At 46.4% G+C, this 26326-nt stretch overlaps 2 protein-coding genes across 2 annotated transcripts in view; one reads left to right on the forward strand and one right to left on the reverse strand.

The window, feature by feature from the left end:
- Window positions 1–877: 877 nt before the first annotated feature.
- LOC126525662 (uncharacterized) lies at window positions 878–8411 on the reverse strand. Its single transcript, XM_050173574.3, has 5 exons — window positions 8132–8411; window positions 7360–7395; window positions 4924–5064; window positions 2669–2811; window positions 878–990 (listed from the first exon to the last, which is right to left on the reverse strand). Exons 1-5 carry the CDS (start codon window positions 8241–8243, stop codon window positions 880–882), a joined length of 543 nt encoding a protein of 180 aa, XP_050029531.1. The 5' UTR covers window positions 8244–8411; the 3' UTR covers window positions 878–879.
- Window positions 8412–11981: 3570 nt separating this feature from the next.
- LOC126526017 (uncharacterized) overlaps window positions 11982–26326 on the forward strand; it is a 28898-nt gene continuing 14553 nt past the window's right edge. The window contains exons 1-2 of the mRNA XM_055067782.2: window positions 11982–12332; window positions 23380–23703. Coding sequence (XP_054923757.1) covers window positions 12200–12332; window positions 23380–23703 — 457 coding nt within the window. The 5' untranslated portion in view covers window positions 11982–12199. The remainder of the gene's footprint in view (window positions 12333–23379; window positions 23704–26326) is intronic.

Consider the following 26326-nt stretch of genomic DNA (forward strand, 5'->3'; position numbering starts at 1 on the left):
ATACTCGCCTCTGTTACGAGTAAACTTGTAGGCAAAGCCCTTTTGCAGCTGCAGTTTGAGGTCTGTCGAAGTGGGCACGGCCGCTAGGTGGTGGTACTGTTTTTGTACAGTATGCCATAATGTCGATTACAGTTGCAGCAAACTCTTTGCTACAGCTGCAATGGGCAGAGAACCCACGCCTTACGGTCAGCTACATTGTGTGCACATGCACGTCGCTCATGCATGTGTGCATAAGAACAGCATACATCCTGGTACACACAATGTGTATACAAAGCATACAATGGGAATGATATTGTGGATGAGCGCTGCTAGTGTTTGAAGGTGCTGCCAGTGTGGCAGATTAACTAGCACTGGAATGATTTTAAGTACACAGCTATGAAAAATAGTAGTGGAATGTTGAGACTAGCACTAGTTCTTAGATATTCATTCCCATATTCAGCGATGAAATAAACAAGTTCCTCACAGGTGCATCCCACTCTGCTTGAGGGAATCTATGTGAAAATGATATGTGGAATGCTGATGGAGTTCTCTTTAAGTTTGCTTGCAGATCTCCCGAAAATGGTGCTAGTCTGGGGGTGCCCGTCTTGTACCTTCAGCACTTACTTAATCAATTCTGCAGTTGCAGTGTGTTCACAAAGTTGCTCAACTTGTGAATGAGTCATTATTGTGCAATATTGTCCAATGGAATTTGGGCAAACGAAAAGTATTGTCATGTGTCTTGTAACTTTTATAATGGGAAATGACTTCATGAAACAGCAAGGTGAGAGGGACACTAGAACTTCATATTTTGGGTTAGTATGCTTGAGCTGTTTCTTCCTGCTGTATGGTGGAGCAACGGCTGAGTGCCCACTGCTTTACTGAGGCTGATGTGAGAGGCTATCATAGCTCATCCCATTTATTATCACCTTCAATAACAGTCTCTTGCTTTAAATCGAAGCCTTCAGCTAGCTTCTCGTTGGCTTCATCGATGCTCATTCCAACGGGGTTCATCTGGAATGAATGCGAAATATTACATAACTTATGATTTGTTCATTTTAGTTGTGCTGCGCGCATGATTCATCCTAATACAGTTGCATTACTGCAACCAAAGACTTAACCATCTAAAATGGCAGAGATCACAATTTCAAATGACTTTTTTAGTGTGGAGAACAGCTAAACTTCTCAAGTTAGGCCCAGGCTGCGCTAACCACATGTCACTGCAACGTCACAGGTTTTATGGTGCTATTTGGATCATAGTGTTTCTCATTATATTACCTAGAGAGAAATCTGGCGCTGCTACGCTGTGGTATGCATGGGAATGCCGGTATATTGTGACTTCGGATTGGCATCGTTCCTCGGAGAGCCAGGCAAGCACCGTTCCGTGCCGTTCTGTCTGTCAAAATGATTGATTTTCTACTAGAACAGCACGTAAAAACTTGTTTTAGCTTTATTATTACAGAAAAACATGTTTTCTTTAACTATGAGGACTTGTTATTGCATGTAGAATTATATGATAAGTAAAAAGTATCAGCGGGCCGCTAAACTTGGAGGACAGACAAGATTCGCGCTCGCTTTGAAACAGTTTGTCGTGTGTTCTTGCTTTTATTCGCTTGGTCATGCATTGTAGGTGACTAAAGATGTGGCATGCATGAATGGAAACATTTTATGAAGATTTTACTTTAAGAACACGTTATTTGTGTAGCCATATCCACGTTTTAGACGAAGCCTCTTACAACACCAGCCAACACAAGCCTTGCAGACACATATGCCGTCATTCCCGTGACGGCACGGCGCCCCTTGAGAAACTCCCTTAGACGGTGGTGCCAAATTCCCCTCTAGGTGTTATAGTGAGAAACTCTATGATTTGGATATTTTATGTTAAGCAAAATCTGGAAAAGCTCAGTTGCTTCCTGGCTTGCACACGCATCCTGGAATTTTGAATGTTTAGCAAATTTTTCAGACGTGGTAGTTTGAAATGCATCATTATATTTCAGGCTGTGTCTAGGCTGTGAAAGAAGAAATGAAAGAAAAACCGTTCGCAGCAACCGCGTCGTGGACACCACTTTTAGAACCCCCAGGTATAACTTGGATGCTGTTATGATGAAAGAGACTGGCAAGGTCCTTTTAAAGATGCACCCAAGACGGCATGACGCACTCACCAACTTTTCTCAGAAGAGGACTTCTAAGCAACATGAATAGCCTTTCAAAATTTACCTGATTTTGGCGCCTATGTGAATGCCAAAGCGTGCATTACGTTGTTTCAAGTTCGTGTATGCTTTACCATAGGCAGACATACTCTCTTACTTACTCGTAGATGCCCTCGAAACTAATTTACAACTTTAATCAAAAGTCGTGCTTCATCTGCATAAGACTAACCAGAATGATGTGGGATGCCCTCTAGCAGTTCACTTGCCCCCCCCCCCCCCACCCATATTTCTTACATATTTTCCAACTACTCTTCATCCTAACCTTTCATCGCTGGAGTCCTGATGCATTAGCCAAATATTTCCCCTCCCCCACCTTTTTTTTTTCCAAGAAACAGTTTTCAGAGCAACTTCTTATTAGTGCTAATAATTCTGGAGCTCCAGCTTATTAGTACTGTATTGGCTTGCTTGTATGCGTAGTTATCCAGATGAAAAGCTTGGAAATACTGAAGTCGGATGCGCCATCCTAGCAGCTAGCTGCTTACCCTGATGTCTGTGTCCCGCATACCCGGCGGGCACACCTTGATGGTCTCATCACAGAACTCGGCCTGTAGCTTGAGGTTGTCCTTCACCTTGTACTTCTTGTAGAAGTTGTGGAGACTCGACGTCAGCTCGTCCCGGTAGTTGTCTGCGGTGAAAGAAGGCAGCCAACTTTGATCTATGGCGATGCTGGTAAGAACTCCGTAAAAACGGCTAATCGTGGAGTGCATCAACCCAAACCACTTGCTTGCCCTGTCCCAACGCAGCGAAGGGTCCTGCTCTATATTCGCCCAATTTTTCTTTTTTATTTCTGAAGCAAGGATTTTTGAATCGTGGCCGTGTGCGTCGATGCCACAGGATGCAATGGGAGTGTTCCTGCAGCTGTAGCTGTTTTGTTGCAGCACTCGGACTATGTGCTAGCGTACACGCATACTGCAGTTCCTCAAGTCGACAAGTCCGTACGCGGCTGTTTCTAGACTGGGTGTGCATGCACCTGCACGCGTGCGCACTAGCGCTCTCTCTACCTCTCCCTATTTCTCACCTTTATGCCCTTCACCATGCAGGGCAGCAAACCGGATATGCGTTTTGATTAAGCGGAATGTTTGGCTTTCGGGCTCCTATATCTAAGTTCGAGGGCGAATGAGAAAGTCCTTACCCATATTTTTTTTAACCAGACTACGGTTGTATACGCGAAGTCAACGTATCCATTCCCAGCGGTGGACCTTTCTTGTGCCGGCCCGGCCTTATCTGGCGGTAGCTCCGCAGCACGGCGCTGCTGTCAGTTGTTTAAGATCTTGGTGGCGCAACCCACCGAGCTTGGTGACGCAACCTACCGCCCTGTTCCATAGGGGACGCTCATAACATCCATCCATCCACCCATCCGAAGATGGCGGTTGTGCTTCACACGTGCACGGCGTACGAGCTACGAAGTGCGATTCGTATTCGTTTTCTATGGCGCAAGGGACGAACGTCGAAATCCACAGGGGAATGCAGCCCACGTATGGGGAACGGCGTCTCGGTTTGGGAAGTGTGACGTGGTGGTGGTATTGTGAGTTCGCAAAAGGCCGTGAAGACTTGCATGACAATGAGCGTTCGGGGAGGCCGCGTGCGTCGCTGACTGAAGACAGCGGCATCTCAAATTTAGTGCTGCGATGGGACAAGTGTCTGAACTGGTGTGGGACAATGTGGAAAAATAGTGTATGGTTCGCAGAGTAAGTAGTACGTAAATTTGTAATGACCTGTATGTACCTTATTCTGGCTAATAAAAAATAGGGGCAAGAACTTTCTGATTCACCCTCGTACACGGGAAAGGAGAAATCGTTTTTCTCGGCTACCACTGCACCAAAGTTGATTAGGCTTGTTGCATTTAAAATAAAATGTTAAAACCTTGTAACTGTTGGTAGCGAATTTTTTTATTTAGAATGTCAATGCTTTAATAGAATTGTTGACAATCCCAAATTTTCATTAAATGAAACTATAGGAAGTTTACAACTCTAACTCATCAATAAGAAATATGACAATTCTGTACATCTATCTAACAGTGCATCTAAGACAGGCAAAATTGATGTGCTCTACATGGCTCTCAAGTATAGCACTAATATGTGAATGGGATTTTTGCAACACCCTTATAAACAATGCAACGAATTCACGTAATATATAAATAGATGTATCAAATTTGTCCGCTTTGGATTTTCTAACAGATGCAGTTCACGTAACTGCGTTATCTGTTCTTGGTACAGCACTATGCATTTGTACACTTTCTACTTGTATTTTATTTTCTCGAACATGCCCATTTTTGAATTTTTCTTTTAAGGAAATTCAGGCCCTAAATTGAAATTACGCTTCCAGCAGTCGCTATAACTTAACTTTTTCTCTCAAATGCAGCAAATTTCCTTAAAATTGACTTAGTGGTTGTCTCAGACAAGCGTTTCTGCGTTTTACACGTATTTGAATAGGCGGCATGGTATAGGTTGGCCCGGCCTTCTCATTTATCTCTTTCCCTCAACACTGAAACTCGTCCCAGTTGCAGCCAGCACGCAATCTAGCCTTAACAACCCGATGTGGTCTGAATGCTGGTGTGCCAAACAAATAAATTGAAAAATTATATCCCGCCGTTGGTGTTTTCAGTTTTATAACTGTGGCTGTTAGAGTTCTTGGTAAGGGGGCGCTATCGGGCTTGTATGATGTCACTGCTCCGAACGTTGCTCGTATACTACATGTATGCAGCGACTGTCTCAGCCTGCTCCCTTAATTCACTCACCGAGAATAAAGTTGCAGGCCTTGAGCATCTTCGGAGGGCTGTGCCTGTAGACGACGAAGTTGTCCGCGTTGCACAGGCCTTTCAGCGCACCGTCCACTAGTCGCTTGCGACCTTGGCTCGCCGACAGCTTGGGGTGGAGCTCTAGAGATGTAAAATTTCGTGAAATTTTGAGGGGCGTGTAATAAACTTGTTTCTTTCATGTTTTCTTTTATTAAATACGGAAAATGGAAGAAAAGACGATTGCGCACAGAGCTATGAAAAACCCGACACATTCATTTCTCTAACGCCGAAAAGAATATCATTGTTACATCGTTGCATCACAAAACTCCCAGCAGAGCTTCCGGGTTCAAAATATAGGCACGATTTCATGTCAACGCATCAATTTTGCATCAAAGCGTCAAGAGCGACGTTTGTATCAATCTGTGTGCGATTAATTTCCGCTTGATGCGTCAACGCTTCACTTTGCAGCGAACGACGCCTTCCGGACATTGAGGTTCGAGTGCACGTACACAAGTTCTCCAAGCGATCCCCTGCGAGCCTGTTGCGTAGCGTGGTGTGCACGTTTCCAAACTCGGACCAGTTTAGTTCATATGCCGCAGAAGAAGAGGGAATCTGCAGTACGCGACAGGCGAAGGGGCTCAAGGGTTGGTTGAAGCGAAGTCCTTGCCACCACGTGGTTGGATCCAGGTGCTTCGCAGACTCCACAAACTCCTTCTTTTGACCAAACTTCTAGATACGTTGAAAGGAGTCGCGTCGCAGCAGAAGAATTCTGCGGGGAAGCCCTCTTTTTCTTTTCTTTTTTAAAAATTTTATCCCGTTGAACAAAAAAAGTTTTTTTCCCGAAGTTTCCAATGTTTTTGTTTTTTTTTTCAACCGCTTACAGCTTTATGAAGCTCTGTTCAAGAGCGTCTGAACGCGGAGGGAGAACTTCATTAGCGGGGATCGAAAAGCCTTTCCAGACTGAATAGAAATTTCAAATTTAACTTTTTTTTTACATAGCGGTATTACTGAAACTGTAATTTTGCGTCTGAACTTTCGGCCTCACAAATACCGGTCGAGAGATGGATGGCGACGCCATATTGAAATTTCCGCATCAGCTGCTCATGACGTCATGACTTTGGGCAGTGTGCGTTCGGGATAACTCGGTGCTCGTGACTAATCAACATTTTTTTTCAATAAATAAAATGATCACATTGCGTTCTAAAGAAACCAAATACTCAACAAGTGCGTCTTGCTAACCTTTTCTACACAGAAACACGCCAAATACGAAAATTTACTTTTTAAATTCCATTGCGTAAGAGTGGATTGAGTAAACTTCATTAAAGGTCCTGCAGGACGCGCGTCAACGCACAGTGGGCGCCTCTCTCACGTACCGGTGTTGCCGTTCCCACGTGAATTTCAAACCACTGTACTTTGACCTTCATTTTCTTCGAATAACCGAGCGTTTCCGGCCGAATATATGAAAATAGATTCAAGGAAGAATGCTTGAACGATTATGAACTAATTTAGTGCAGCCCTTAATTTAGTGTCCTTTATAGTGAGAAACAACGCGTTTCATGTCACGAATCTGCATTTGCATTGTCTAGTGGTGAAAGTCGATTACGACGTAATGCATCCAGCAGGACTGTCCTCCTCGAAGGGGTTGTTAACCTTTCACTTTTCTAACTGTTTTCTCCTGGTGGCCGTTACTTTCTATTTGTCCATTAATCACCTTAGTTCAATACCTCAATGAGTCATTTAATCAACAGCAGTGTGCAAATAAAGTAGGAAGACGATGTCCACTATAGAATTGGCAGTGGTGTCGCAAATACTACGGTATCTCATAATCCTAAGAAAGTCTTTAAACGTCACAAGGAATCCAACCCCAGTACGAATTCTGTCTACTTCGTGGTGTCCATTCCACCACACGTTTTTTGTGTGTCTTCCAAACGAAAACGAAAAGTAATACGTCCACCACACGAAGGTGTTCCACCACACGTTCGAAAACTTTTACGCCCTTTACTAGGGTGTATCTTCAACACCCTTCGCTCGCTATTGCCAAGAGCGTTATGTCACACGCATGTCGTTCGTAACCTGAAAGTACCGGACACGCAGCGTTAAGGAAAGGAAATGCACGCTTAGAGGGGACGGTCATTGCTTGGGGACAAGATGAGCCCTAAATCATGCGAATTGTTCTTTGCAATTACCTGATAGCACTATGCTCTACGTCCTGTCCTCGCTGGGCGGAGCCACGAACAGTGGCGTATAAGCTGCCTTCCCTGTTTTCTCTCCATGGTTAGTAAATACAATGAATGAATGAATGAATGAATGAATGAATGAATGAATGAATGAATGAATGAAATAACTATGCAAGGCTACTTCCCCCCGTTTCGTTTTTTCTTCGATAGAAATTGCTCTAGTCATAACACCGAAATGAAGGCTGACTGTGGAACTTGCCTTGCAGTATCGCCACGCATCCATCACACTGCAGACCTGCAAGAAAGCGTAGAATTATAGACAAATAATGAAGCGGGTTGTCTTTGCTGGAAGTAAGAATTAGCTTTGCGCGTATTTCCATCATTTTTCTATTGGTATGCAGGGGAATTTAGATGAAGGATAAGCAGTGAGTCGGATTATACGTATATTACGTTAACACTGCTTTCAAAAATTAATTCCACACTTTCGCGGTTTAGCTTAAGGCAGTGCTGCGAAATCTTGTCCGGCACGGAGTGAAAGGAGGCCTGCTACCTCTACGACTGCTTCTTCTCTCGCTTAGTACTGCAGTTCTTTTTAACAAGAAAATTAAGTGTGCGTGGTTTCTAAAGAGCGTCTTGTTCATCTGGTCGAAGAGTACAATTATTTTACGCCGAATTTGGCGCTACATCGAAGCACTCTCGCTTTTTCCTTAATATCCGAGCACATAAGAACAAATAATACGAGCCAAAAAGCTGGCCTCGACGATTCATGCGGCTCTGAACTGTGACAGCACTTATTCCCGCAACGCTGTCCCACATAGTTTCTGGCAGCCGGAAGAAAATATACACGACAAAAGTTCACAGTCAAGTGACGCCTTCTCTTCCACGCATTTTTCGCAGTGTTCGGAAGAATGCACCACCAACTTGCCCAACATGTGATGCTACGCCGTGTTACCATCGTCGATTTCATCGAGCTACCCACTCGCCAAACTTTCAATTTTTGATATAGTTTTGTAAGTCAGCACCGTACTCACCCTGGCCTGGTGGCTTTTCCGCTGCAGTCGCCGGAGTCACGTGGAAAGTGGCGATGAAACCGAGCAGGAGTAACCCGTACATCGTGGACGAACGACTACCTGGCGTAGCCATGGCGTGCGGACGTGTGCGTCTATACACCCTGACAGGTGCTGCGCTTTCACTTCTGTACCGGCGTTCGAGGGAGTGCGATAGGCGGCCTTTTCATTGGCTTCGTGGCCTAAGGAACGTCAGTGATACATACAGCATGGTAATTGTGTGCAGCATAGGTTTCTCTAGCGAAAAGGTGGAGGGGGAGTAAAAATCCGCAGCTGTACTGCTATGAGAAAAAATGTGGACCTTCATATAGGAAGAGGACGAAGTGAAAACTTCGTGACGTCAACATCGTGGCTACTTCAAGAACTAGATAAGAAACCCTACTTCCAGAGAGCAGAATCGACAACAACCAGGGGGAAAATAAAAACAGGAGTGGTAACGAATGGTACATTGTTGAGACTCGTTGATAGTACCAAAAGAACATGACGATGCATGCCCCAGCCTTGCCTGTACTGCCTGCAACTTCGCCGGCGGCACAGTACGCCTGCCTTTGTCACCGCTTATTGTTCTCGGCTTCGATAAGGTTGGAATAGAAAGGTCCCATAGAAGAGGAGTTTCCATCATACGACGCAAAGCTCTGTAGACGCTGCGATTAGATAGCGTGCGTATAGCTACCGATATTAGCTTGCAGCGGAAATCGTCATGGACCTTTCGCGACCCATATAAGCAGACGATGTGATAGCAGAGAAAATGTCTTTCTAACAGCAAAGAGCACATGACATCACTATCACTTCGGGCCTGCATTTTAACTCGCCATGTCTCCAGAGAGCAACTTGCACGATGTTCAGTTCCGACGCAACGTTCTCATAATGGAAGTCGTCTGGAGTTATATCTGGCATGTGTTGCGTTCAACGAAAGTGCCTTCATCAGGCTTAGTGATGCCAAAAGCTCTATGAGCTGTTTTAGTAAACGATGCTTCTTCGATAGCAAAGTGCTCGCCGCTATTACCACGAGATTAAGCTTGGTAAGCCGGTAGCGAAACAACAACCGAAGGACGTGTTCCGAGGCCGGCCTGTCCACACAATCTGACCATGATTTCATTGGATGTGACAGCGTATATACAAGGATCTATTTAATTGGTTACGAGTACTGAAGGACTACATTAGATTCTAAAAGAACCAGAGAGGTTCACCAAGTTACCTGGACCATTTTTTTCTTTCTTGCCGCCGCTTCTCCACTCTCCGCAGAATGTTCCTCTTATTTACAACTGGTAAACTCGGTTTAGCGCTTAGTACACCAAATATCTTGTCCTATGGCGCCTGTCAATTAGGCTCAAGCCAAAGGTCAATGATTGCTGTTATACCTAATTTCATTGAAGCGTCAGGAAGGATTTGCTGCTAGGGTACCGGCTGTGGGACGCTTTACTTTGTTTTCATTTTATCTTAAATTTATGCATAGGCCCTCTATAAATTTTTACTAGCATAGTGCAGGATGTAGAATTGATAGGTAGGGTAAAGTACAGTTAGCATAGGTTAGTAAGGGCTACGATTCACCTCATTTTTGAGAGAGAAAGAGTAAAATTGGTCGAGAAGAAACAGGTCAATCTAGAGGCAGTAAGGTTAAAAGCAGACAAATTCAGTCTGGTACTTGCAAACAAATATGCAGCCTTAGAACAGAGAAATGAAGATGACAGAGGTAATGAATGAAACCGTAACTTGGCTGGCTTCAGATGTAGCATTTGAAGTGGAAGGCAAGGCACCAAGGCAACTAGTAGGCAAGCTCTCCCAAGTAACAAAGAACCTAATAAAGAATGGACAAAGCATGAAAGTGTCCAGCTCAATAGATAAGATAGATTTCGCGAAATTGTCAAAACTGATCAACAAGGCGAAAATAAGTGACATTCTAAATTATAATGTGAGAAAGAATGAAGAAGCCGTAAGAAATGGACGCAGCCTGAAATCAGTGAGAAGGAAACTTGGCATAGGACAAACCAAGATGTATGCACTGAAAGATAAGCAGGGTAATATCATCAGCAATCTCGAAGGTATAGTAAAAGCAGCGGAAGAATTTTATACTGACCTGTACAGTACCCAGAGGACTCAGGATAACTCCATTCGAAACAGTAATGAACAGGATACAGAAGCACCCCCTATAAATAGAGATGAGGTCAGAAGGGTCTTACAAGACATGAAATGGAGAATAGCGGCAGGAGAAGATGCAATAATAGTCGATTTAATCAAAGATGGAGTATACCTAATGCTAGGTAAACAGGCGGCTCTCTATACTAGGTGTCTGTCGGCTGCAAAAGTTCCAGAAAACTGGAAGAATGTGAAGATTATACTAAAACACAAAAGGGGAAACGTTAGAGAATTGAAAATCTTTAGGCCCATTAGCTTACTCCCAGTATTATATAAAATACTCACCAAGATAATGTCCAATAGAATAAGGGCAACACTGGACTTTAGTCAAGCAAGGGAACAGGCAGGCTTCAGGAAGGGATACTATACAATGGATAACATCCATGTCATCAATCAGGTAATTGACAAATGCGCAGAGTACAATCTGCTTGTCTACACGGCTTTCATAAATTATGAAAAAGCATTTGATTCAGTAGAGATACCAGCAGTCGTAGAGGCACTACGTAATCAAGGAGTACAGACCGCTTACGTAAATATCTTGGAAAATATCTACAGAGATTCCACAGCTACCTTAATTCTACACAAGAGAAGTAGGAAGATACCTATAAAGAAAGGGGACAGACAAGGAGAGCCAATCTCTCCATGCTACCCACTGCGTGCTTGGAAGAAGTATTCAAGCTATGAAACTGGGAGGCTTAAGAGTCAGGATCGACGGCGAATACCTCAGCAACCTTCGGTTTGCCGATGACATTGTTCTATTCAGCAACGCTGCGGACGAGTTAGAACAAATGATTCAGGACCTTAACATGGAGAGTGTAAGAGTGGAGTTAATATTAATATGCAGAAGACAAAGATGATTATGAACAACCGGGCTAGGAAACAAGATTTCAGGATCACCAGTCAGCCTCTAGAGTCTGTGAAGGAGTACGTTTACCTAAGTCAATTAATCACAGGGAATCCTGATCATGAGAAGGAAATTCATAGAAGAATAAAAAATTGTAGGATCGCATACGGCAGACATTTCCAGCTCCTGACTGGAAGCTTATCATTATCATTGAAAAGTAAAGTGTACAATCAGCGCATTTTACCAGTGCTGACTTGGAGACTGACAAAGAAGCTTGAGAACAAGTTAAGGACCACGCAATGAGCGATGGAACGAAGATAGCTAGGCCTAACGTTAAGAGAGAAAGGGAGTGGTTTCTATCAGAGAGCAAACGGGTATAGACGATATTCTAATTGACATCAAGAGAAAAAAATGGAGCTGGGCAGGTCATGTAATGCGCACGTTAGATAACCGTTGGGCCATTAGGATTACAGAATGGGTACCAAGAGAAGGGAAGCGCAGTAGAGAACGGCAGAAGACTAGGTGGTGTGACGAAATTAGGAAATTCGCGGGTGCTAGTTGGAATCGGTTGGTGCAGGACATGGGTAATTGGAGATGGCAGGGAGGGGCCTTCGTCCTGCAGTGGACATAAAATAGGATGATGATGATGATGATGATGATGATGATGATGATGATTTGCCTAATGCTTCGTTTTTTATGTATGCCTTTACCCCGTTTAATATTTTATTAGGCACATTTTTCAATCTACCCAGCGTGGCCAACACCCCTGTGGGTACGATCCATGTTTTGAGGCACCAACAATTACGCCACTGCCACACGACGGCCTGCTCTACGGAATTGTCCGAAAGAAAGAAGAAGACGAGCAAGCAGTGAGCGAACAGGCATAGTGGCAGAGAACAGCTCTGAGCAGACTGAAATGTCGATAGGAACGCCTGCAAGCACTGGCCGAACGTGGGAAGGACCGCAAATAGCTGCCGAGGACGCCGCCGTTGTGCAAACGCTGAAGCAGCGTCCAGCGTGGGTCCGGTTCTTGCTCCCGGCGAGGCCTCGAAATGCCCTCGTTCGGACTCTTCAACTGGTCATCGCCATGCAAGTGCTGTACCTGGTCAAAGAAGGCGCCATTTCCATCCTGTCGAGTCGAAGCTCCTCCGCTGTGTTGCAGGGCTACGCGCAGCAGGAAAGGAGGTAAGCGCCGATATAGCGATCTCCGATTGAGCGTTGGCGCCTTTTTCGATCTGAATTTTAAATAATGTAAATTCTGGGCTTTTACGTGCCAAAACCACGATACGATTACAAGACGCGGCGTAGTAGGAGAATCCGGTATAATTTTGATCATCTGGGATTCGCACAAGAACCACTTTTTTTTTTTGCATTTCACCCACATCGAAACATGGCCAGGACGTCAGGGTGGTGGATGAATGTTATGAGTGTCCCCTTTGGAACGGGGCGGTGGGTTGCGCCACCAAGCTCTTGCTATTACACTGCCTAATGTCCTACTTAGGTTAAACAATAAAAAAAGAAGAAAAAACGCTATGAACTCCTACAACCAAATTTTCTGATCCCCTATTGCGAACTGTGCTTTTGTACGTCTCCGTTTTTTTGTCGTTTCCCTACTTTTATTCCACCAATCCTCCAATCGCCTCTTACCAGTTATTCCCTATTGCGGACTTGTTTACTTTTCCACTGCTCTCGCTGAACCCAAGGGCTTCAAACAGGCCAGTGGTGCCTTAATCGACCGGTCAGGACATGTGCACGTCGTGCCATCTTTCGGCCGCCGCAGCCTAACTTAATGGGGACAACACGAAAATTATATGTATATATCTTACCAACAAAATCCTAGAAAACGACTCGCGGTTATACATACTAGAGACCCACTGGGACATTCCGGTGAAATTCCAGTAGCTTGCCGCCGAGCACGCAGGTTGCCGGGACATTTTAATATTTCACAATAGAGCCTCTGGGACTCTCCCATAGCTACGGCGGGGTGTGCAGCCACCGCCGAGAGATGGCGCGACATTGAACAGGTAGAAATAACTAAACGGAGACTATCTGATTGGTGGATAATATCAACGCAAAAGTAAAGGAGTAAATACATAGGTATGCATGCATATAGTACCATTAAAGGCTAGGTGGCGCGCGCCGCCGCCGCCCGATTCAAAGGGTTGAGCCTCAATCATCCATCCATCCATCCATCCATCCACCCGAAAGAGGAAAACCAGTTATTCCCGCCCACCCACTTTGGCTTTCTGCCAGCTGTGTCCACACAAGACATCATCTGGGTGCTCAAAAGGGCCGTTGTGGACACCGGAATCCCAGGCGCAGTGGGCACGATCATTGGGCTCGATGTGCACAATTAAAGCCTTCGACAACGTGAGACACCTGGCCATACTCATAAACCTATCGGACATGAGTGTTGGGGCACGGGCGCACCGATACATCATTGCCCTTATTCGCGTCCGGACAGCCACCTTCAACATTGAAGGTATCAACAGTCCACTGATCAATCTCGGCGCTAGGAGTACACCCCAGGGTGCACTACTCTCCCCTTTTTTTTTCAACTGTGCAATGAGGAATCTACCCAAAGAACTTAACAAGATCCCGCTCATCCGCCATGCCATCATGCGGACGATGTGACCATTTGGTCGAGGCTAGGCAATGCCGAAGCTGTTAAGCAAGCATTTGCAAACAGCAGCCGACTTGGTACAAGCCCATGTGGTCGACAACGGACTCAAATGCTCCTCCGACAAATCAGAATTGCCGATAAAACAGTGCAGGCAATCAAAACCACGCTGTAAATTGTAGGCAACAGAGAAGTAGTGCCCCAGATGTCCACCATCAAAGTACTGGGGCTCTTCCTAGAAGAAAAAGAACGCGTGCAAAGAAACCATGAAGAGACTGGCGAGCACCTCTCGCCAAGTAATCGGGCTGCTGCGACGTATTACTGGCCGCAAGTTCCGACTCCAAGAGAAAGAGGCATGCAGGCTAATCCTGGCTTACTTTGTCTGCAGGATAGCATACACATGCCCTTTCCTTCAACTACGAAAGAAGAAATCGCAGATATAGACACTTTACGGCTTTCATTCTACAGTGTAGCCGCCGGACTCCCTACATGGGCGAGCAACGGAAGACTGATGCAATTAGGACTCCATGACACCATCACCGAAATCGTGGAAGCGCGAAGGGCGGCGCAGTGGTGGAGGCTGTCACGCACACAGCAAGGGCATGACATCCTGCAATTCCTGAATCCCCCCCCCCCCCCCCCCACATACACACAGGGACCACCAGGAGAGTGCAAATTCCGAGAGAGATTAGAAACAAAATTGTCATTCCACCACTCTTGAAGAACATGGGAGAACACAAGGAACGCTGACGCACACGCGCCGAGTCCCTCAGGAAGGCTCTAGCATACAAACCGGCCCCGTATGCGGACGCCTCGCCTGTAGGGAACGGCACATATGCGATAGCGGCTGTGAATGGAACGAGGAGGATCCTTCGAACCGAGAAAATCGCAGTGAGCTGCATCCTAGTAGAAGCGGAAGAGGCCGCCATTGCTAGTGGGACCGCTGTTGCAGGGACGCTCATAATAGTGTTGGACTCAATGTCAGTGTTCGAAAGCTTCAGATCTGGCCAAGTAAGCCAAACCGCGGCAGAAGAACTACAAAAGCCGGAGATAAGCATCAGGCTTCTCTGGGTACCCAACCAAGAGGGAAACAACACCGGGAACGAAGCCACCCACCTCGCAGCCCACGCACCTAGTAACAGGGCTGAGGGGCAGCCTTCTCCGGAAAACCCTGAAACACTCTCACTAAGTTAGGAAGATCGCCTCCGTCGGCAAAGAGAGGAACGACAGATTCACCCGTCTCCATGCGGCGGCCTAAACAGACAACAGGCCGTGGCCCTGCGCAGAGCGCAAACGCGCAGTGTGCTCATCCTCAGGAGACTAGCGACCATCCAGAAGGATGACAGCGTCTCGACATGTACGTTATGCGGCTTAGCTCAGGCTGGACAGAATCACATTCTATGGGGATGCGACCGCCACCCGCCCCCAAAAGAGCTCCCAAAACTATAGCCCCAACACTTGAGGAATAGGAGAAAATGCTGAGTAGTAGGCCAAGAATCACAGTCCAGGCTGGCAGGATGGGACTGCGCAGCTGTGGCCCCTGGGCCCCGACCTAGCCTCCCCCCATGACCTGCCCCCCCCCCCTTTCCCTTCCCCTACTATTCAATAAAGTTGTTTCCTCCTCCTCCTCTTGAGGATGTGCGGGATCGAACCCGCGATCTCAAGTTCGTCATAGCAACCGGGCTATCGCGGCAGGCGAGTTCACGAATGTGGGGAAGGATGTGGTTTTATTTATTTTTATTTGCACCATATCATGCGGCGCCGAAGCACTACAGCAGTAGAGTGGGTACAAATAATAACAACACAAAATTAAGCAAACAGACAAACAGTTGAAGAGAGTGAATGAAAAACGAGGCATTCGGGGGAGGGGGGAGCAACTCCAGAATGTGCTATACATGCCATAAGAACAGCTAGTGCAAGAATAACTCTGGTAATTACAAATTTTGGATCAGTCGAGCAAAATGGACGCCGTCAGCTGTGTCCACCACTAATAAAGTGTTCCTTTCAGATATAGATTTTTTTGGCGAGGAAATAATTTCATGTAATTTGTACGACGTTTAATTTCTCTAATTTTACAGCTGTGATCCTTCCTGCTTGAGAGGTTGCGCGGAGGCTTGATATATTTAAATTTATTCATACGAGTAGAGTTATTATAAGTTACGTGTATTAGTGTGTTAGTGTATTAGCCGGTTTTCCTTACCCTTTCTGCCAAGAGGTTTGATTCCAATGCTAGCCTTCATTTGTGTGACACTATAGTTCCCGACGAATATTGTTTTAATACGAACCTCACCGCACTATTCTGTATACCTTCAATTTTCTCAATGAGGCATTCTTTATGGGGGACCCACAAGCTGGACGCGTTTTCTAAGTGCGGTCTTACTATAGTGATCGGTACGCCGCCATTTTCAGTATTGGAAGTGTGCTACGATGATTCCGAAAAACCAGGCTAAGCATGCTGGCAGTTTCTTTTCTTTTCTTTTTTTACGGTGTTAGTAATATGCTGATTAAATGAAAGATTTGGTTGGTGAAATGTTTGGTTAGCTTCCCATAGGCACAATCCAAAAAAAAAGGGGGGGAAGAAAGTCGGTTAACACGAAATTAGAATTCCATTAAGCCGAACTTCCGCAGTTGCTACTGACGCCTCCTGCTCGGCTCATTAGGAAGCCGGTTTCGGTAGACCTGGATGAGGCGACTTTGCCAGCTACACCAGAGGCAAATGGTGTTTGTGTAGACATAAACAACACGCCACCGTCGACGATAACTTGGAAACCTGTAGGATTGACACCATAGAAGCAATGTTTGAGGAAATGTTTTGAGGGCTCTGTGCAGGGCGATAAAGATTCTGAGGACGCTGCCCAGGAGCCGAAGAACCAGCAGCGTTCAAAGAGTACGCAGCCGATAATGTCCTGAATACCTCTGATAATTTTTTGTTTGTTTCCAACAACGTGAGGGCCCAGAATAAGTTTTCTAGCAAGCTGTAGGTGCATTGTCATAATTTGAGACTGTAGACAAATTTGCAGAACTCCAACAAGCAACAATTACTTAAACAAGTGTGCATAAAAATGTGCACACTTGTGCTTGCGTCATGCAAGTGTCATAAATGTATTTTTGTTAACCTGGTTTCTTTCTTGAATGTGTTTCATTCATTGATTTGTGTCTGAATATTTGCGTTGATCAGAAATGCTATGGGTATTCACTTTTGTGAATCAATGTAGTCAACACGTACTTCTGATAACAACACACTGTCGCGGTTCCTTTGGGATTTCGTCTTATCCGCGTATATGAGGCGCATTTTCACAGCAAATAAAAATGAAACGCTGGAGAGATAGTGTCCCGCAACCCGATCAGATGCTTCCATTATATGTGGATGATCTTGCACACTATAGTTCGCAAAAGTTAACCAGACACGAGGTCTGTGGAAAAAAGATCTCGATGCCCGTGAAGGCTGGGTACATAAATTTTCACATTTCTGTGGCGTCTGTTTTGACATAGTTAATGTTGGTCGGTAAAGAGTGAATGTATTGTATTTTAGAAGAGCCAAACGCTGAACTTTTCAACCTTCAAAAACCCTTACTGAGCCACAATGGCTCAAATACAAGAAAAATAATTTTAAATTCATGACGTCATAATATTAGGTATACAAGTGCTAAAACTTGGGCAGGTACCTAAAAAATATGATGCTTGGACCTCCATATGCTGTCCTAACATAATCAACCGATTACCGCGAAATAACGAAAATGCAATTTTTAAATATTCTTTCCCGTATAAGCTTGTTTAGTGTTTATTCTCCTTTTAAGAGCTATACACAATGATAAACATAAATTACAAGCGTCGCCCCTAGGATAGCAGAAATTGACACTCGCCGTGACACTGGTATCCCCTAAGCCTTTTGCGGCCGACTACACATGTAATATGCACTAGGCGCGAGCGGCGACGCCTGACTAGCACGTTCGTTTTGCCGCAGAGGGTCGCTCGATCATGCGCTCTGCAGACCAATGAACGCGTGTGCTCGCGCCAATTAAGACGCTGCTGTGTATGCAAACACAGGCCCCAGTCTTGCTATGCGTGTTTCTTAATGCTCGAAATCGTACATAAGCATCAACTGACCCAACGTTCGGCCCCTTTGTACCCGAGACAGTGGAATCGGACCGCGGTGCAGACAATTGCGCCACCTGCCGGAAGAGCGGCTCCTCTGTTCTGCACCGTGGGATCGCGGTTGCCGCGACAGGCGTCGGTGTACCCCGCGGACGGCCTCTGCACTTGGATCGCCTACATTCACGCACGCTACAATCCCGCCTCGAAAACCCTCGAACCGACGCCTGAACCCGGTACGCCCGCTGCAGCGACACCTCTATATCGCACAGTTAGTATACGCCATAGAGTTTCTCACTACATTACCTATATAGAGGGAAATCTGGCGCTGCTGCGCTGTGGTATGCATGGCAATACCGGTATATTGTGACTTCGGATTGGCATCGTTCTCGGATAGCCAGACAAGCACCGTTCCGTCTGTCACAATGATTCCTATTCTACTAGGACTGCACGTAAAAGATGTTTTAGCTTTATTATTACACAAAAACATGTTTTGTTTAACACTAAGAACTTGTTATTGCATATACAATTATATGATACGTAAGAAGTATCAGCGGGCCGCTAAATTTGGAGGACAGACGACAAGATTCGCGCTCGCTTTGAAACAGGTTGTCATCTGTTCTTTCTTTTCTTCCCTTCGTCATGCATTGTAGGTGAGTAAAGATGCAATTTGGGTGAGTGGATCCATTTATGAAGATTTTACTTTAAAGGGACACTAAAGTGAAAAATGATTTCTTCTGCATCAGTAAATTAGTAAAAACCCTTACTGAGCCACAATGGCTCAAATACAAGAAAAATAATTTTAAATTCATGACGTCATAATATTAGGTATACAAGTGCTAAAACTTGGGCAGGTACCTAAAAAATATGATGCTTGGACCTCCATATGCTGTCCTAACATAATCAACCGATTACCGCGAAATAACGAAAATGCAATTTTTAAATATTCTTTCCCGTATAAGCTTGTTTAGTGTTTATTCTCCTTTTAAGAGCTATACACAATGATAAACATAAATTACAAGCGTCGCCCCTAGGATAGCAGAAATTGACACTCGCCGTGACACTGGTATCCCCTAAGCCTTTTGCGGCCGACTACACATGTAATATGCACTAGGCGCGAGCGGCGACGCCTGACTAGCACGTTCGTTTTGCCGCAGAGGGTCGCTCGATCATGCGCTCTGCAGACCAATGAACGCGTGTGCTCGCGCCAATTAAGACGCTGCTGTGTATGCAAACACAGGCCCCAGTCTTGCTATGCGTGTTTCTTAATGCTCGAAATCGTACATAAGCATCAACTGACCCAACGTTCGGCCCCTTTGTACCCGAGACAGTGGAATCGGACCGCGGTGCAGACAATTGCGCCACCTGCCGGAAGAGCGGCTCCTCTGTTCTGCACCGTGGGATCGCGGTTGCCGCGACAGGCGTCGGTGTACCCCGCGGACGGCCTCTGCACTTGGATCGCCTACATTCACGCACGCTACAATCCCGCCTCGAAAACCCTCGAACCGACGCCTGAACCCGGTACGCCCGCTGCAGCGACACCTCTATATCGCACAGTTAGTATACGCCATAGAGTTTCTCACTACATTACCTATATAGAGGGAAATCTGGCGCTGCTGCGCTGTGGTATGCATGGCAATACCGGTATATTGTGACTTCGGATTGGCATCGTTCTCGGATAGCCAGACAAGCACCGTTCCGTCTGTCACAATGATTCCTATTCTACTAGGACTGCACGTAAAAGATGTTTTAGCTTTATTATTACACAAAAACATGTTTTGTTTAACACTAAGAACTTGTTATTGCATATACAATTATATGATACGTAAGAAGTATCAGCGGGCCGCTAAATTTGGAGGACAGACGACAAGATTCGCGCTCGCTTTGAAACAGGTTGTCATCTGTTCTTTCTTTTCTTCCCTTCGTCATGCATTGTAGGTGAGTAAAGATGCAATTTGGGTGAGTGGATCCATTTATGAAGATTTTACTTTAAAGGGACACTAAAGTGAAAAATGATTTCTTCTGCATCAGTAAATTACCGTTCTACAACACCAAAAACACCACTCTTACAACGATAAGACGTTTGGTAAGCCAGAAAAAGCGCAAGAACGAAATACGGGTGGCGACGCCTACTTAAGTTCCCGCACCTGGGGGCTGTGAGGTCTTGGATATCGATGGCATCTTCTAGGGCCTACTAATTGTATATAGCGGTACAGATTAACTACATTGTGTTCTAAAGGAAGCAAATATTAAACATGGCAAGTTTCTGGAACCTTTATTCAGCCAACGCGACACAAATGCGAAAACATACTTTGGAATCCCTGACGTCACGCTGACGTAACGGCGCTGGGGTTTCGGCGCGAAATTCAAATACTGATACTTGGACTTTCATTTTCTCATCTAATAATCAAACTATATATTTTTTTAAATGATTGCCTGCAGGGTTCTCAAACAATGCTTCATTAGCCTAAACTGATTTATTGTTTCGCTTTATTTATGTTTCCCTTTAAGAACGCGTTATTTGTGTAGCCATATCCACATTTCATACGAAGCGTTTACAACACCAGCGAACACAAGCTTCGTAGACACATATACCGTCATTCCCATGACGGCACGGCGCCCCTTATGAAACTTCCATAGACGGTGGCGCCAGATTTCCCTCTAGGTGTTATAGTGAGAAACTCCATGGTATACGCGTAGTGCGCGCCGACGGACGCGCCACTGGTGGCGGCCTCGCTAAGTGCACTCTGGAAATGAGGCAGCCGTCCGCGGTAGCTTCCGCATTGTTGCTCGTGCTTCTCTTGCTTGATTCACGTTTTCAGAGCGAAATAAGCAACACCCGTCGCATGTGCGGTGTGGCCAAAGCTTCAGGGCAAAAAAAATTAGGTGGTTTTACGTGCCGAAACCACTTTCTGATTATGAGGCACGCCGTAGTGGAGGACTCCGGAAATTTCGACCACCTGGGGTTCTTTAACGTGCACCTAAATCTAAGAACACGGGTGTTTTCGCATTTCGCCCCCATCGAAATGCGGCCGCTTGGCCGAGATTCGATCCCGCGACCTCGTGCTCAGTAGCCCAACACCATAGCCACTGAGCAACCACGGCGGGTAAAGCTTCAGGACATGTCGGAGATCAGTTGTTATGCGGTAGGGTGCTCAAACAGCTACGGAAGCTTGTCGGCGACATGATTCTAATAATTCTCGTGAGGCCCCACGAACAGAAGCAATGGATCGCCGCCGCTCGGCGGGAAATTTCCTTCTCACGCTTTCTTTTTTGCCACTTCGCTGTTTGTCGGGTACAAACTTGAAGGTACCCTGAAACGATTTTGACGATTGTCTACAAACGTACCGAGTCGTTATAGTAGGTCCTTCTGATCATTAATTGACGCATCTAAGTGCTCCGCGTAAAGCATGTAATATATAATAAGGTTTTAAATATGTACATCACTTCCGATCGCAGCACACTGCTCGGCGGAATTTTCAGCCGCCCCTACCCATATGACATAAATCACCCAATTGACGTCATGTGGGCGAGCTATCCGATTGGCTGCCCAGGGCGCGTCATCGATAATTTTTCCACCTTTAGTGTGAACAAATGATGTTCGTTAATTTGTTTCTATAAAAAGAAAGGAACAAAAAGACTGCAGAAGAACAATTTCTCACTACACTTAAGCACTTCCGGCACACAGCAAGCGTCGTCTGCTTGTGTTACAACGTGCTCCATTTTGACGAGAGCTCCGCGGACAGAGTCGGTCTCAGTATTTTCGCGAGCACTATGATTCGACTTCGTTGCGTTGTGTACTGCAAACGTAGCGACTGGCAATATGTCAAGCTGCGACATCGTGTCCCTCTGCAAGGCAGCAGAAAAGCGGACTGGCTGCGCATCGAACTGCCGCTTTCCGATCGGCGCCAAGATTTGCGCGTTGGCGCCCGTCACTTTACACCGGGAGATTACTAACACAGTAGCGTTTCGCGAGTTCAGTATTAGGGTAAACGCAAGCTCAAGGGGCCAGGGCTTGGCCGTGTCCCCTTGCGTGTTGTTTCACGAGATGAACAGAAGCGCAAATGTGAATGGTCTGCACGGTACAGCCACCTGGTGGCACAGAGCTCAACCACACGGTAGCAGTAACTGCTGGTGTACATTTTTCGCAGAAGTGTAATCGTTAACACGTTGTTTTTGTAAATGTTTAAAATGTTTTACACTTGGCTAGAGCATTATTAGCTCTTTGTTGGGTGGTTAAGCTCTGCGCCAATGGGTGGCTGGACCATGGAGACCGATCAGGCAGCTCACGTACGTCTACGCTAAAGTTCCTTGATCAGCATGAGTTTATGCCTCCACCGTTCCGTCGAAACGCCCGGCTAGCCTGTAGTTACCGAAATACCAGACACGTTCGGCGCTGCGACAGAATGCTCGCAACGCACGCTGCTTCGATAGCTCTCGCTTGGGGTCGTCTGCCAAGCAGCTGGCGGAGAGTTTGGAGAGGCTTCGCGCCCTCGCTCCTAGAGAACCGGAAGTCGACGACACGACGTGTCACCATGACGCAGAGCCAGTGAAGGCGGAGCTTAGCCCCGATCACTCGGCGAACGAGTTGAGGAGAAAATGCATGACTATGGAGGAGGGTAACTTGTAATCGTCCGTAGCTCTCTTAACATGAGACGTTTCACACAAATTGGGGTGCGAATGATTAACTTTAGCTGTACCCTACGCGTCTACAAAATTTGTCCGAACTGTTTCAGGGGCCCTTTAACAACTATCTGGAACAGCCAGAGCTAACGAGGTGGCAGATTCTACAATACGATGGACTATGACAACACCCAGAACATCGCTTGACCCCTCGATCCCCCCAGTGACTGTGTCCTTCAGACCACTGGAATTCAATACGGAAAGGGCATAATTTGCGGCACTAGAGATACCGGAGGCAACTACTAGCGTCATGGCTACAAATATTTTTTTTGAGAGCGCAGCTCTTAGGCGCCCGTTCCGCCGGTGAACGTTGGCGTTGTCCCTCGTAACCTAGCGAGCGATCACAGCGAAAAATGAAAGTGAACGCGGAGCGCAGCGGTAGATGAAAGAGGCGGTAGCGAAGAGAGTGTGAGGCGGAAAGCAGAGGAGGAGGACGCAGCGGAACCGTGAGGCGGAAAGTGGAGGAGGAGGGTATTGCTAAAGCGTGAGAAGAAAAGCGTAGTGCCGCGCAAGACGGGCTTTGCGACGACGATGGGGACGAGATGGCGCCACAGTAGCGCGCGTCGTCTGTTCACCGAAGCGCTGCATGAGCGTAGGTCTGCCTGCGGTGGCTGCTGTGAATGGCACCCTCGCGTCACTCACGCGCTGCCTCTCGCGATCTCCCGATTAGCGAGGCAGTCGCGCCACACTTCGCTCCGCTTGCAACGTGCCGCACGAGACATATTGTCTGTGTCAATCAATATATCGTGAAATGAAAACACATATAGAGCTACACTCAAGTTTAACATTAGGGAATATCGTAATCGTCGATGAATTTTTTTCAATGTCCTCCCGCAGGAAGCTTACGCGCCTGGTTTGAGTTGCGGTACCGAATGATCCTGTACAACAAAACTCGCTGGCTGCCTTCCCTAGAGTGGTCACACTTTAGGAAGACTCTTGGCGAGAACATCACCGCGTCCCAGGCGCGCTCGCTGAACCGGACACTGGTCAACATGAACATGGCCGGTCTGTCAATGCTAAACGTGCGCGCCGGAGTCAGAGACCTGAGGCCGCTGAGCAGGTCATTGGCCACCTTGGCAGGTGCGAACCCAGGCATGTTCCTGGCCCTCGGCCTCCGCCTGTTGGGACTCGTGGACAGCACGGCCACCAGACTCGTGCCCGGTGAGTTGATCGCAGTGTGGTCACCACTCGACCACAAGAACGCTGTAACCAGCCATATAGACTTCAGACTCTGGAGTTTTGCAAGACGTGTAGCGCCACCTGCCGGTGCGAAGAGGCAGTAATTGAGTAATGCCAGAGTCCTTCCATGTTTATGGTAATGCGAAGCCCGACCCCCTTGCTAAGTTGCCTATGTAGCTAGCGACTGCGAAACAACGATTTAACTAGATTTTGGTCCATATTGCGAGTGTCTTGCGCAAAGCGCGCCGCCGAACTGCCATAAAGCGCTTGCTGGCTCTGTCTTCAGACTGATGGGGGAAACGACGGCAACCGCGATAGCTCCGCGTGCTACGAAGAAAGGCCGCAATCGACGCTACTGTTGTGTTGTAAATTGCCATGAACGTGAAGGACTGAATAACAACGTTCAGTTTCACCGATTTCCGTCGCGATCGTATGAATGGGAAAGGCGAGAGCGCTGGATACGGGCCGTTCGACCTGTTGGGTAATCGAATTACTTGCATTCCCCACAACACAGCAGCTCGCATGAGAAAGTGCGACACTTTTGTTCTGCTGTAATTGTGTTGCGTAGGCTCCACGGAGGACCGTGGTAACCAAGTAAAAACTCAAGAATCTGCAGCCGCCACTTCGTTGGCAACAGAAAAAACAACGTTGCGAACCAGCCTGTGTATGTGCGATTGATATTTCCACCTGTTAACAGACGTCCGCCTCCGCTTGACTCGACAAGTGGAACGGGTAGATTTGGCAGGTAAGTTTATCCAAACATTTTGGTTCGTTTATGAATTCAAAATCCTGTTCTAGAGCATCATTGTATCGCGAGCTCCTTTCTACTTTCGGTATTTTGTATGTCCTGCGCCGATACAACAAGCACATTTGGCAATGTGCTGAGCCTGCTCGACTGCGTTTTTCAAATGTGAGCAATAATGTTGCTGTAGGAGCACTGGATGAGCAATTGCGAAGTAACGCACGTGTGTAAAAAGAAAAGAAAATGTGGCGTTTATTTACATTTATTTGTGCGCGCTTGTTGCTCGAAGCGTCTGCGAAAAATTCAAAGGTACTGAGCGATGCTGTAGCTCCTGCGAGAAAGAAAGATGCGGCGCGTAGGCAGTGTAAGAAGCTTACTTTCGTTATAATCGCACGCTGTTTGCTGCCTTGGAAAACGTTTTCTGTTTGCTGCCTTGAAAAAGGCTATGGAAGGATTTACTGTGTAAATAATTGCGAGAAAAAACATTACGATAATAACATGCATAAAAATATAGGAGATACCTAAGTCTTGTGTTCAGGACATTTTTAATATGAACCAATTTGAAATGCTTAGATTTTTATGCTGATATACCTATAAACAAACCTGATGCTCTCTGTACTTGCGAGCTGCAACACGCCGAAATAACACCTAGCTGAGGCTTCTTTTATATTGTACACGTACTTCGCCCTGCTGAGCTTCCTCCCTTTCCGAAGCGTGGATGGGCTGAAGAAGCTTTCTAGCTCCTTGATTTTTAGGAAACCGTGCCTCAACACAACTGAAAGCGGAGGGTCCATTGTGGCCTATGCACCTTCGCTTGTGGGCAGCTCTTTTTGAACTACTCAGTTCGCGCCAAGTCTGCGATGGGGGCGCTGGTGACGGGTTTTTCCGCAGCGCCGCCTGGGCAGAGTCTGAGGTTATAGACACGGAGGAAGGAAACTAAGGAGAGGCTCTGACGTCACTCTTTGTGAAGCAAAAGTGAAGCCGGAATTTGGCGTTGCTCATGGCGATGCTCCGCCTTTTGGGCCACCCTCCTCGCTTGTTTACATCTTTCGCGAAACCACGCCGCGCTGCGCGTGGTGTCGCGCGCGGAGCGCGCGCGCTCGCGCAACATCTGGCAGAGCACGGTGCAGGTAACACAGCGCAACAAGACACGGTGACTAACGCAAACCCGCCCACTCAGCGCCTTTGCCACGGCCCGAAACCTACCAGAGCAACACGTGTGAGCGCTCAAAACCATAACAACGCCGCCATTGTGGCCCAAAAGGCGTGGCCATACAAAATAAAAAATAAAAAAAGCAGCAAAAAAAATGAGAACCTACTACGTCATTTCCGCCACACTTTTCTCCTAGCGCGCGGAGGGGGTAGGGCCTCTCCTTAGTTTCCTTCCTCCGTGTCTATAGAGGACGGCTCTTCTCGACAGCCTGCGCAATGCTGCCCTATCGAAAAAAAAAAAAAAAAAGAACGCCCACATACAATAATCCCATATGAACACCATAGGAATCGTATATAAAACATGTATGTTATGTCCTATGGGACACCCCATAAGAAAAAAAAAACATAACCTACGCGCCCAATATGTGGTTATATAGAGAACGACTTCTTGGGCTAGTCGGCGTTGATTGTTCAACACAGTTTTCGTAACGGAAGAAAATCGGGAACAGACTATGAAAAAAAAAAAGAAGCCAGCGGATTGAATGAGCAGAATGTTAGGCAGGCTGTACAGTTACAACAGCGTAATCAGAAGCGCATGCTTTCTACATATAATAAAACGTGCAGTAAGAAGGGGCAACAAAGAGCAGGAGAAAAAAAGTTATCGACGGCAAGAACTTGAGGAACTTCAGGCAGTGTATAAGGCCACTGATG

Source organism: Dermacentor andersoni, chromosome 8 (genome assembly GCF_023375885.2).
Source record: "Dermacentor andersoni chromosome 8, qqDerAnde1_hic_scaffold, whole genome shotgun sequence".
Lineage (NCBI taxonomy): Eukaryota > Metazoa > Arthropoda > Arachnida > Ixodida > Ixodidae > Dermacentor > Dermacentor andersoni.

Bases quoted from the DNA above. Each gene is read 5' to 3' on its own strand.
- LOC126525662 (XM_050173574.3), bottom strand. From the start codon at position 8,243: ATGGCTACGCCAGGTAGTCGTTCGTCCACGATGTACGGGTTACTCCTG. The intron at 7,396-8,131 runs GTGAGTACGGTG...GCTTTCTTGCAG, and splicing joins GGAAAAGCCACCAGGCCAGG to GTCTGCAGTGTGATGGATGC. The intron at 5,065-7,359 runs GCAAGTTCCACA...TTACATCTCTAG, and splicing joins ATGCGTGGCGATACTGCAAG to AGCTCCACCCCAAGCTGTCG.